Here is a 13810-nt window from a genome sequence, read left to right as displayed (position 1 = left end):
CAAATTTTACTACAATATTGCTTGAAGAGTTTTTCTCTGGTCTAAAAGGTAATTTTATTTAATTCTTATCTCTATCAAACTCGAAAATAACAGTAGTGCTTCCTCAATAAAATCAAATGAACAGAATTAATTAGAGATAGAATTCAGTAAGTTAACCATCAATTACAATCTCAAAAAAGCTGTATCTGCAAAGGAAGGTAGCACTGTAAGGTTGTGCTGGTCACTGTGCCTCTCCAGGTGTTTGTTTCTAAGTGATAAAAAGTGTTTATATATCCAGTTTCTGGTTAATTTAAAAAATGAAGAGATTTTCAGTATTATTTTGTCGCTTTGGCAGATGCCGTCATTTCGCGACTATACAATAGTACCGTAGAAAAGGGGACGGGGTCAGACATAAAGTGTATATATAAAATAACATATATTTTAAATAAATAAATAAATCACTACATAGTATAAAACAAAGTCGCCTTTTCTGTCCCTATATCCCTATGTGCGCTTAAATCTTTAAAACTACGCAACGGATTTTGATGCGGTTTTTTTCAATAGATAGAGTGATTCAAGAGGAAGGTTTATATGTATAATACATGCATAATATACTAAGGCAACATTGCTAATTTTAGAGGTTTCTAACGTGATGTCGTAAATTAACCTATTTTTTTAGGCTTATTTAGCAATTAGCAAAAACGCTGCCTAACCCTACGAGTTAGATCAAATTAATGTACTACAGTATTGTACACCATAAAAAGGTCTACAAAAAAAGTCCGCGATGGTATATGTTTATCTTTTAGGGATAACCCACATTAACCATTTTTATTGTTTACTTTTTACGTGAGAAAATGGCTTATTTACGAAGCTATTTTAAGCAATACGGCATTAATCCTTATCGAATTAAGTACCTTAAATACAGTGTGCAATTAATATAGATCAATATGGTTCCTTACAGCATGTAAATTAAACAAATATTTTCGGAGATATTACAAATTTAAAATTTGCGTTTAAAAATGTGTAATGTAATAAAAATCTTATGAATTTAGATATTCCAAAGATACCAGGAAATCTTCATAGTAAGTATAGGGGAAGAGGAATTATTTTACTCCAAATTTAATGCGTGCAGGCCAAGGGCAGTAATGAATGAACCAAAAATACTGGATCGATTTTAATCATGTTTTCATTGAGTGACATAGGCATATATATTTTATGCCCGTGCAAAGTCGGAGCGGGCCGCTATGTTTTTATATACAACGTTCATATTTTTTCTGTAGTGTATTTAATTTAGTATCAGCATTGCACCCGTGCGAAGCCGGGGCGGGTCGCTAGTAAAATTATAAAAAACACAAAAAGCAGAGCTAAACAGACAGCACACATGAGCACCAATACCGAAGTGGTAATGGTTATTTGGTTAGTAACACTTAACTTAGCATGGTATGAATTCTATGGAAATAATCGATTTCCCGTAGAAATGCGAGGAGCATGTCTGTAATTTCTTCTGTCAAGGCATCTCTAAAATTGTGCAGCCATACTTAGTTCTAATCTAGGTGAGTCGTGAAACGTCGTTCAGTATGTGGTAGACTGAAATAGGGGCACAGTGACAAAATTCACAGTGAGCAGGCGGGCTTGAAGCCATGAAGTGACCGTGCGAGAAACGATAGTGGCCTGATCTCATTCGATTCAAAGCTACGACATGGTGACGAAGGGAAGGAACAGGAAGAGAGGAGAAAATATCAATTTTAATCTCAAAGAGTCTGTTGTGGTTTTCTTCCTTAACCCAACGACGTTGTACCTCGTTCTTTGTAAAACAAGAAATGAATGGGATAAGGTCAGTATGGATACAAATATTCGTGATGTGGAGGTGGAGGACGCTACCGATTTAGCCTCACTACTCGCGAGTCCCCACATTTAATGCAGTAGCAGTAGCAACCCACAGATGTCAACTGCTAGGTGGTTTCGGTTTACTGTATTGGTAAGCGCAGAGGCAGTTCCACATAACCCAGTCCAACGTATCAGTCCAGGGCAAGTATCCGCGACCAGGTATGCGTTATGCCTCCCACCGCCTGGTTTTAGGCCAGAACAAACTATACGTGCGCTCATTTCCCAAGCGTATACCAGCGCGAGAAGGAATCCACAGTAAACTTCTCCTGGTCACATTCAGATAGAGGGTACGGAGGAGTGACAGTAAGTCAGTGACCAGCGGATGGTTGAACTTCTATCTCAAGAAACATTCGAGATCATTTTGGGAGACGGCAACTCGGGAGTAAGAAGTTTGAAACAAAATGTCCGGTTGTCCACAACAACTGTACTGCCTAGCGCGCTGCGAACCGACCGAATGGACCGAATAAGGTATGGACAATGTTCTCTTTTATTAACGTCAAGATTTTTTTATGAAATGGGTAGTGAAGGCCCAAGAGGAAAAATTGGGGTAATGGACAAGAAGGAAAGTAAAGAACATCTATTATTAAGTCTACAGAACAACGTCCCTATAAGTGACAAGATACTTAAAAACGTAAAATATTTAAGGAAAGGTTAGACGAGAAACTGAAAGAGACCGAAAATTTAGTAGCTAGCTACAATACGATTTAAAGCAAGCTACGGAATTTGTCTGCTGTTTTTATATGATGATAAATTATCAGCAACATAATTAACAACTATTTAGGTAAACTTAAGAAAGGAACAAATTTACAACGACGATGAGAGTTAAAGACCACTCTTACTTAAAAAATGCTAGCAGAAAAAACATATGCTGTAACATTTGAAGAATCTGCTCCGGTTGAAAAGCGGAAAGAAATAACGAATAACGTTTCTAGCTTTAACTAATACTAATTGTGATTCACACAAAATAAAGCGAATGAGAAAAAAGGAAAACAAATCGGCGTTCATTTAAAAACTCTAAAATTTCTGTTGATTATGGTGAAAAGCAATATATTCTTGTAGTGGTTTGAAAAGCAAAGATCCAAGATATTGTCCGTCACGGGCGACTATAATTTTTCAATCGGAAATATTCTATTCATAATTTAAAGATATATATGTAGCGACCTTAGGACATGTCAACATATTAGAATAGCGACTAGTAAACGACTATGAAGATCTGGCAACCCAGTAATCATTATCAGGTAATTCACTTACCTGATAATGACTGACCATCGTTCAGTTCAGACGTTCAGCCAACATCGACTGCGTGGCTCTCTTTGATCTATTTATATTTTTTAAATATTTTTGTATTACGTCAATAAATAACGGTCATATAATATTTCCTAGAGATATGTATTTAATTTGTCTGTAAGGATTTTCTAACACAACAGAATCTTCTGACGTCATTACTGTTGAATAATACACCTAATCCTCGTTCAGAATAGCTACTAGCCTATCTATCACCGAATGTAATTCGATTAGTCTAACTAATGGACCAGAATATAACAAGATTTAATGAACTATACTACCGAAAGTTTCTACTTATGTCCTATCACCTAATCATAAAAATATATTTGAGGCGTTGAAATAAGTAAATAGGAACATATCTTAAATTTGAATATGACCTGGAATGTTCTTGATCAGAACTTGCAGAAGAATATTGCTAAGTAAAGCAGTGATAATAGGAGGAAGTTATGGACAATGAGAACGATAAGTATATCCTCATTGAAGTTAGAAATGTAGTGACTGACGCCAAGTTATACAGTTTTTAGCCAAGCATTAGATTACATTGAAATATATATTTTAGTTGCTCATATTTTACTGGTGCAGGCATTGGAAGTTAATGCTAAATGACTATTAAAGGAAATTAAAATTCCAGATTATTTTTCTAATTATTGTCAAACAGGGTGACAAATACACTGACCTACACCCAATATATTCGGGTGTTCCGCAGGGCAGTGTTCTTGGCCCATTGATATATCTATTTTATACAGCTGACCACCGACTTCAAGAAACACTACTGTTGCAAGATATGCTGACGAGGAGGATCCAGTATCAGCCACAAGAAACCTCCAATCTACTCATGTGACATTTACTCTTTGTAGAAGAACATGTCCTTCAGTAAAATTGAATAATCATTAATTTCCGCAAGCAAGCAACGTTAAATATCTGGATATGCATTTTGGTCGACCTTTGGTATGAAAAAAGCATATATTGACAAAACGCAAACAGCTTGGGATTAAACTAAACCAAATGTATTCGCTGATAGGACGTAAATCAAAATTATCATTAGATAACAAGGTTTTACTGTATAAGTCAATACTTAGGTCCATTTGGACCATGGCATTGAAATGTGGGGTACTTATTACGTGCCCAACAAACTGATTCAGCGCGATATACCTTTAGAACCCATAACGAGGGTGATGCGATGTGTTAGTGCGAAGTACTCTGAAAGACTATTTCTGCATCCCAACGCACTCTCCAAACAGTATAATGTGCGCGTTGACAGTGTAGTGCGTAGGCTCAAACGCAAACTATCACACAAACTGATTAATAGACCCATAGAGTGTGATCTATAGAATAATCTATAGAATATGTTAGAATAATCTTTAAAATAAGTTAGAATAGATTTTAAAATAAATTAGGATAGTATCTAGAATAAGATTTAGATTATAAGTTGTACACGGAAATCATATAATAATACTTATTGCGTTGCATAAAATAATACTTATTGCGGGCATATTGCTGATATTCTAAGAGATTACGAAAAAAAATATTTCTTAAATCTAAAAATAATTATCATTGTTGAAATATTTGTTTAGTTTGTTATGAATATGTGTATAAGTATAGTACTAAATAACTTAAACCACCTTCGTTAATGTAAACATGTTATTAATGTCACTGCAATTTTTTTTTAAATTACTAAATACATATTTACCTGAAGTTTTTCATATTTGTCTCTAAGCCGATCTGCTTCGTGCTGGACTTGTTCTTTTTCCTTCTGTATACGAGCAGAATGGCCTAGAGCCTTGTCCAATTGCGATTGGATATTCTCTAAGTCGTATCCTACTTTTTCTTTTTCGAGTTGGATCTGAAAATGGACAAATCACATGACACGCTTCGGAATAGATGTCGATTCAGATACGTACACGTCTCATTTCCCCAATGGACTTGTCGAGTTTCTCTTGGAGCTTGTCGAGCTCTGTCTGCGCCTTGTCGTAGGCGTTCTGGAGCTTGTCCTGTTGCAGTTGAGCCTTTCCCAAGGTCGCCGTAGTGCGCTCCAATTCTTCCCTCACCTTCAAAAATACACAAATTAATTATTTCTATGATATTTAATATATCAGAGATCAAATATATGAAATATATAAAAACAGTGAATAGTTTTTTCAATATGAACCTAATTTTATACAATTATATCAAGAACTTCCAGATATTGCTTTTAAAATAATACGATTTTAAAGAGCATATAAGAAAATCAAAGCAAGACTTTAAATTTGTGGACCTATATACCTAATATTCAAAATGATAAAAAAATTAGTTTTAAGACAAGAAAAGTTTATGGAAAAAGATAAACCTTGGAATAACAATTGATTAAGGTTTATTAGTCATAATAATTACTAACAATTATTTGCAGATATATTGTTCTTCATGCTGTAAATAAAAATGGTTAATAACACCTTCGGTTTAGATGCATTCGATTAGATACATTGAAGAAGAAATTGACAAATAATGGAATCGTGAATACATGTTAGATAAATTGGAAAATAACAGCTTAGTTTACTTACTTGAATCAAACTTTACGAATATGAGATTATGATTAAATGCTCACAATTTCTAAGACAGGGTGATGAGAGTGGAAGGAACTAAAGGTTTATATATTTATATTTATATGTGGTAATTGTTTAGAATATACATGAACATTTCGTGAAAATGTTTGAGCAGATATAATATTAACTGTTTTGCAGATATGGAAATTGCATTAAGAAGAACGCGGTGATTAAATCTAGTTTTATCCAGAGATATATATACAAGTAGTAATAAAACAAACACCGTAGAAATGCAGTTATATCAAAAATACTTTACAAGAAAATATTGCGCCGAAGAAGACTATAACCAAACGTAAAAAGTAAGTATGCTACCAAATGAAAGTAGAATTTATTATTTAGATATACAATTGTTAATTATATGTTAGGCCTCCAGCGGATACCACTACATAAAAAATGCGCCTAGAACATATTGTACATAGATGAGTTCAAGTTCAAAAAGAGTAAAACGTAAATATAGTAAAACAAAACCTGAACCTATAAGCTGTTATAACTGTATAAAACAATAATTTACAGTAATAATCTCACTTTCACTTCTGGTAAAATAATATTTGCATAAACATGTTTAAAAGCCAGATAACGAATGCATGCTAATGATCAGAACAAAACAATAACTTTTCTCTTAATTCCGGATACCAAATTATATTAAGAACTAATAAGAGGTTTCATGATGTGTAGATAACAAACCTTCTATTTTACAAGAACAATATTGATAATATCTATAGTATTTTAATAATATGTTATAATAATATGGGCCGAAGAAGACTATAACCAAACGTAAAAAGTAAGTATGCTACCAAATGAAAGTAGAATTTATTATTTAGATATACAATTGTTAATTATATGTTAGGCCTCCAGCGGATACCACTACATAAAAAATGCGCCTAGAACATATTGTACATAGATGAGTTCAAGTTCAAAAAGAGTAAAACGTAAATATAGTAAAACAAAACCTGAACCTATAAGCTGTTATAACTGTATAATTATTTGTAATTTTGAATTCTTAGATAATATATACATTAGATGTACTATAACGATAAAATAAATTATCAATTAAGATGACGTGAGTTCACTGATTTTTTGAACGGACTTTATATATATGTTATATAACGCCACTGTTAGGGACGCGCTGTATATGAGAAATCGCGGCCATGTGTCTAAAACTGATTATGAGATAGTAATGAGATAGATTGTCTGTTTTCTAATAGATAAAAACCTCGAATGTTGTTTTGTAGCGCCTTTCAACAATGTCCCCATAAAGTAAAATAGATTTATCCTCTTTTATTTATGAGTTTGTTCTCTTTAGGATTCAAGTCAATCATTACTTAAAATATATCTCCGGATTTGGCACAAGTGCACTACTCTGCACAGAAAACCATAAAAAAATAATAAACAATATTGTCTTCCTTTTCTAATGGCGGTACATTCATTTCGAGTCGATCGAGTCACAATAAAAAATCTAGAATATTTAGATTTTGTGTTACATTAATAATTCTATACTAATAATAATTATATTGTTGTGTTATTCTTGGTAGTTTAACATAAACTGGCTTAAAGTATGTAAGAACAAGTGTAAGTGCAGAATGTAAGGTTACATTTTTAAAAGTTATGAAATCCAAACAGCATCATTTTTATTTATAGTGGGAATGTTAGCTGCCAATTTTATAACACATCATTTTCACCGAGATCGAATCGGTAACAACACATGACAAAAATTAAAGAAGTAAATGATTCTCGTTGTGTTGGAAGTAGTCAAGTAATTGATGAGGTTTGTCCATCAAGATTAGTAACTGGTAATAACCAGATATTTATTTTAAATATAACATATTTTAGTAATGACTTTATTTTTATTTTATTGATAAGATGTAGCTAGAATTAATTGAGAGTGAAAGTCGAAGAACGTGAAAGTGAAAATGCAGAGAACCAGAGAAGAAGAAATTGGACAACAGTTTGCTAAGATGTAAGAATAATATACAGTGATAATATGAAATAATTAAATCTGTTAACAAAAGTAGACATGGATTAAATAAACAAAATATAAAACTATCAACGACATCCTTATGACCCAATGGCAAGGAAAATACAATGCATTATTATATAAGAGTATAAGTAAATAAATTATTGTTTTGTGAAAATTATGATGTATTGAGGCAGTCAATTCATTAACGGGGTTTGTGGATCAAGAACGGTAGCGATCATAGTTGATCATATTTGGAGATCTTTAGGAGAATCTCCCTGCTTTGATGTATAGTTCTGACTTTTTCGTTTGGTTTTACTGTATTTGCTGGGTTTAATCTAAACAGTTTTGGTCATTTTGATGGTAATGTTTATTTATGGTTCTTGGAGTTCTTGTTAATTGTTCAAATATGTAAATTAATTTAGATATGGTGTTTTTATAAAAATAGAAAAGCATATAGAAATTATTTTTATTATTTCATTTTATTCAATAATTTTTTAAAGAAAATGTGTTATTTCAAAAATATTTCAATGTTTATTTCCCTCCTTATATATAGTTTCAACATTAAATCAATTATTTATCATATATGTGTATATTAATTTATAAAAACTGGAGGTTTTTATGGACCCCAATAAGCGCATGCGGCAAATCCGGAGATATTTGTTGATTAATGTATCCTGTTCTCTTTTGACTTCATTCAATTAACCGGTATACCTGACGTCATATGAAGGGGCAACCGATTTTAAGTCTTAAAATACAAAAAAGACTATGTTTAAAAGAAATAATAAATGTGCTAATTAAACTGTTTTAGAAATTTTGTGATAGTGTTGTATAAAAAATATTATTGTATTAAAACAATAATTTACAGTAATAATCTCACTTTCACTTCTGGTAAAATAATATTTGCATAAACATGTTTAAAAGTCAGATAACGAATAAATGCTAATAACCAGAAAGAAACAATATCTTTTCTCTTAATTTCGAATACCAAATAATATTAAAAACTAATAAGAGGTTTCATGATGTGTAGATAACAAAACTTCCGTCTTACAAGAACAAGAACAATATTGATAATATCTATAGTAATTTAATAACATGTTAATTGATATTTTTAAATAACATACTATAATAAATATAGATAATTCAATAGAACTTAAGCAAAACTTAATGTACAATAACTACAAATATTAAATGAAAATTAAACATAAAGCTAATCATAGGAAAAAACTAATCCATGACATAATAAAAAAATGTTTTTTTGCTATTTAATTATGAGAGGTATTGTGTAACAATATATGTTACACAATACCTCTCAGGACTTTGTACTGAAAAATTTGTATTTGATTTATGTTACTCTTTGCAAAACATCGCCATAATTGAACTCCGTATGTCCATATAGGTTTTAGTATTTGCTTATATAATAGCAATTTATTATGTACTGTTAATTGTGATTATCTTCCAATTAGCCAGTACATTTTTCTATATTTCAATTCCTGTTCTTTTCCTTTCTTCTTTATATGTTCCTTCCAGCGAAGTTTTGCATCGAAATTCATTCCAAGATATTTAGCGTTGTTGCTATATGGAACAATAGTGTTATTTAATGTTATTGGTGGTTGTACGGTCTGTTTATAGGTGAACTGCACATGTACAGATTTACTTTCATTAATACTTATTTTCCAAGCTTGTGTTCAATTATTTATATTGTCACTTGCCTGGTGTAATTTTCGGGAGGCTTCTTCAGTATTATCTCCGACAGCTATAATCGCAGTATCATCAGCAAATGTAGCCATCGTAATATTTTCTATTTGTGGTATATCACAAGTGTAAAGTAGATAAAGCATTGGCTCCAGTATACTTCCTTGTGGTAAACCTGCTTTAGCTTCTTTTATTGTAGAGTAAGCTTCTTCTTGTTTGACTCTGAATATTCTGGTTGTAATGTATGATTTTAATAGTTCGCTTTGTTGTTTTAGTAGTATTTTCTGTACTTTATGAACAAAACCTTCATGCCAACCCTTATCGAAGGCTTGTGTTACATCTAAAAATATAGCTGAGCATACTTTTTTACTTTCGTAGGCTTTTTCAATAATATCTGTTATTTTGTGGACCTAGTCAATTGAGTGCTGTTAATAAACCCAAACTGGTGTGTTGGTATTAGGCCTTTTTATCTCTATGATCGGTTTTATTCTTTTCAACAGGAGTTTTTCAAAAACCTTAGATATTACTGGCAGCAGTGATATTGGTCTATAGGCTCTTATTTCGTTTGGAGATTTCCCAGGTTTTGCGATCATTATAATTCCCGCCATCTTCTTTCTGGGACATGTTTTAATCTAAATGCTGTATTGATCAAGTTGGTGAGATTTATAGTTCCCTTCCTTGATAGTTTTTGCAGTAATTCTCCTTTATGAAATCGTGGCCTGGTGATTTCCTGGGGTTAATGTCAGTTTTAATAACTATAATAAAAATGATCGCATAATAACTACAAGAGCCTTTTTAAATAAAATATATGTTTCATTTAATATTGAACAGAAATATTTTAATCGCTGTTCAAAAATATAATTATGGTCAGTTTTACTCGTGTGATGCGATATTTTCGATTGTTAATAATTTTGCTAATAATTATTTCCCTCCTTATATATATATATATAGTTTCAACATTAAATCAATTATTTATGTGTATATTTATTCATAAAAAATAATTTATATATATATAAAAAGACTAAGTAAATGAAGCTGTATATGCGCATGATGCAAACATTTCAAAAATAAATAGAGCCCGGTAAGCGCATGCGGCAAATCCGGAGATATTTGTTGATTAATTTATCCTGTTCCCTTTTGATAATTCCCTAATTCAATTAACTGGTACACCTGACGTCAAATGAAGTGGCAACTGGTTTATCTCTTAAATCTGTTTCAAATAAATAATAGGTATGTTTGGTAAGTTGTTTTAGACATTTTGTGATAGTGTTGTATAAAAACATTATTGTAGTAAAACAATAACTTACAATAATAATCTCATTTTCACTTCTGATAAAATAATATTTCAATAAACATGTTTAAGAGTCAGATAACGAATAAATGCTAATAACCAGAACGAAAGAATAACTTTTCTCTCAATTTCGGATACCAAATTATAAATGTAAATGAAGCAGCCTCCGTAAATTCAGACAGATCCCGGTGTTTTTGATAAGCCTAATTTTATTGACAACAGCAGTATAAACAACCAGTTTTAAATTCATAAGAAATTTAGCGGTTGTAGGCCTTTTTAACTTTTTTTTTCGGTTTTCCTTTTGATGCTCGAATTACAAAGGCAAAACAGTTTTGTTAATTAAGATGAAAATTATACCACTGGTTGATTTTCTTGAGGCAATTATAAAGTGTTCTGATGCCTGTTGGTATTTTGTATATTAGATTTATTTAGTATTATTCGGTTAATAAAATATAATATATAAAAATATTTGACTTAATGTTTCTTAGTTCAGTTTAGAAAACTTATTTTGGAAATACAGTTTAGTAGATTTGTAGATTTTGCACTAAGTGTCAAGTAACAGTGTGCCTTGCATGTAGGTATATGCATTAAGAATTGTATCTAACTAAGTATAGAACATTAGAGGCGGTTACATGTTAACGAGAAAACGAATAAGACGTTTCATGATGAGTAGATAACAAAACTTCTGATTTACAAGTACAAGAACAATATAGATAATATCTATAGTATTTTAATAATATTGATATTTTTAAATAACATACTATAATAAATATAGATAATTCAATAGAATTTAACCAAAACCTAAATATTAAAGATGTACAATAACCACAAATATTAAATAAATTTTAAACATAAAGCTAAGAATAGAAAGAACTAATCCATGGAATAACTAAAAATGGTCGCATAATAACTAACAGAGCCTTTTTAAATAAAATAAATGTTTCATTTAATATTGAACAGAAATATTTTTTAATCGCTGTGCAAAAATATACTCATGTTCAGCTTTTCTCCTGTGATGCGATTTTTTCGATTGTTAATAATTTGATGGTGATGATTTTATAGATGTTGCGGGTGTAGAAGAATATTTTAAATGTAATTGATATAATTCAAGTAATATCATTTTATGTGCTTGCTAAAAATCTAATAATGGGTTTTCTAAATGCTCAATAAGTGGCATTTCCAGATGCTGCTTAATTAGTAAAGTTGTTATAGTAGCTGCTGTAATTACTTCTTTCATTCTAGTTTTTTTTATCAAAATACATTTGTATTTTTTGAAGTTAGAATAAAATATATCTCTTTTGTGATAATTTCTTATATGGCCTCAGCATTATTTATAATATTAATATTGATACTTTAAATAAAGGATCTAAAAGGATTGTCTTTTATTCATGACATCTAATCGCAGAAAGCAGAAGCTGAGGATTCTCCTTCAAAATATTCTCAGACCATAGAACGTTTTGCTGAATGCTTCATTCTTCTAATAAGTTATAAAATAATAAAAATAGATTGTAAAAAAAGATTTCTCTGTCCTACCTGCTGATAAAATTTTACTTTGTTGTATTTTTTAATAGCCAAAAAATAATTTGTTGAATATTAAAGAAAAACTATCCTATCAGAAAATGTATTTATTAGCAATATTTAGTATAAATATTTAATATAGTTTATCACCTTTTTATGATTAATATTCTTTACGGAATTTAACTGCTAATGTAAAAACTTCTTCAAATCATTTCAAATCTATACAATTTCTGGAACCTTTCGAATCTAAATTTTAGTTTGAAAATTTTAGGAAATAGGCTTCGACAATCAAAAGACTTGAACAAAAATCAAAAGGGTCAGATAGAAACGAAGAAGTTAATCAAAAAAACAACTACCTTTAATAGCCATAAAAAAAGAAAAAAAGTCAGAAGCATTTTACTATTTATCATTCATATTTTTAATCGTTTTTGCTCTATTACATTAATAATCTTAAATAAATGGCGTTCTGAAAATAGTGACTGAAACTAGTCGACAGAAGCAGTAACTAGTAAAATGTAGTAAAATTAGTCGAACCAAAAATAGCGACTGAAACAGTCACTAGTAAAAAGTAGTCAATTCCCAGCGCTAGTAGCAGGGAACTTACGTCATCAATAGGTATAACATATTGCCTATTGCAATTTGTAAATTCGTTTAATACCAGACACTATTTTCTTTCTGATTTTATTCTAGTTAAAAATAGATACAACGCTGTTTGATATGTTCGCGCACGTAACCAATTCAGCCTTTAAAAGTCATTCGGTTCTCAAATGTCTTCAAATTCTTCAAAACATTAGTGGTAATAAGAGAAATAATAAATAAGTATTTATGAAAAATTTTGGTGCTTTGCTTGTTGTGATAAATTACAAATCACTGCTTAATATTTCTGGTTACTTTGTTCGAAAATTCGGAATCTAATAAATAGTTAGAGAGAAACAGATTAAGTTTCTAATCAATAACTTCGAACTGAAACGAAGTAATGGTAATCCGTTCTTACCAGTAAAGTGCGTTACAGAGATAAGTATGATATTGCGTTGAAGCTGCACAGAATACTAGTGTGGACACTAAGCTGTGACTAAAACTACTCAAAGAAAAAAGAAAAACAATAAAATATTGAAGAAAAAGGTAAAAGTAAGAATAACATTTGACTATGTTTGGTAAATCATCAAATTCATTGTGGAGATATTGTTGTTAGAAATCTAATAAAGACATGACATATGGTTGACAAAGGCTGTTGTTGAGGAATGGCTTGCAAAATATAATTATGTCTTGAATGTACCATGTTAAAGAGTAAAGTATTTCAAATTGCTACTTGATAAATATATAAATGACATGTTTAATTGTGAGTTATGTAATTTACTTTTTAGTAACAGGCCTGTAATTACTAGTTGAGGGTCTCTTATGGCCACAGAGGGTAATGTCTTCCATCCTATCACTGCATATTCAATAACATTAAATTGTTATAGGATATGACAGAGAATAGCTACAATAGGCATACAGGTCGCGAAAAATACATCAGCAGGAACTGTTTGGATATGTGGGAGCTGTAATAAGAGTCTTCGGTTGGAAATAATTCGATCAGACACGGAAAAAATGTAAATGACAAATGGCGAAATTGTCAACTAG

General features: G+C 30.9%; 1 protein-coding gene across 4 annotated transcripts in view; it reads right to left on the bottom strand.

Annotated features, from left to right (window-relative positions):
* The window catches only part of brp (ELKS/RAB6-interacting/CAST family member bruchpilot), a 272388-nt gene that overhangs the window by 57181 nt on the left and 201397 nt on the right, over positions 1-13810 (bottom strand). For all 4 annotated transcript variants that reach the window (XM_076411147.1, XM_076411149.1, XM_076411150.1 and 1 more), the window contains 2 exons: positions 5052-5198; positions 4841-4993 (listed from right to left, as the gene is read on the bottom strand). In XM_076411147.1, the coding sequence (XP_076267262.1) occupies positions 4841-4993; positions 5052-5198 (300 nt within the window). The remainder of the gene's footprint in view (positions 1-4840; positions 4994-5051; positions 5199-13810) is intronic.

This window comes from Rhynchophorus ferrugineus, unplaced genomic scaffold (assembly GCF_030347505.1).
Source record: "Rhynchophorus ferrugineus isolate W39M unplaced genomic scaffold, kcgeb_rfMv2 rfM8, whole genome shotgun sequence".
Taxonomy (NCBI): domain Eukaryota; kingdom Metazoa; phylum Arthropoda; class Insecta; order Coleoptera; family Curculionidae; genus Rhynchophorus; species Rhynchophorus ferrugineus.
Note: the sequence above shows the minus strand (reverse complement) of the source record. Positions and strands in the feature narration are given on the sequence as shown.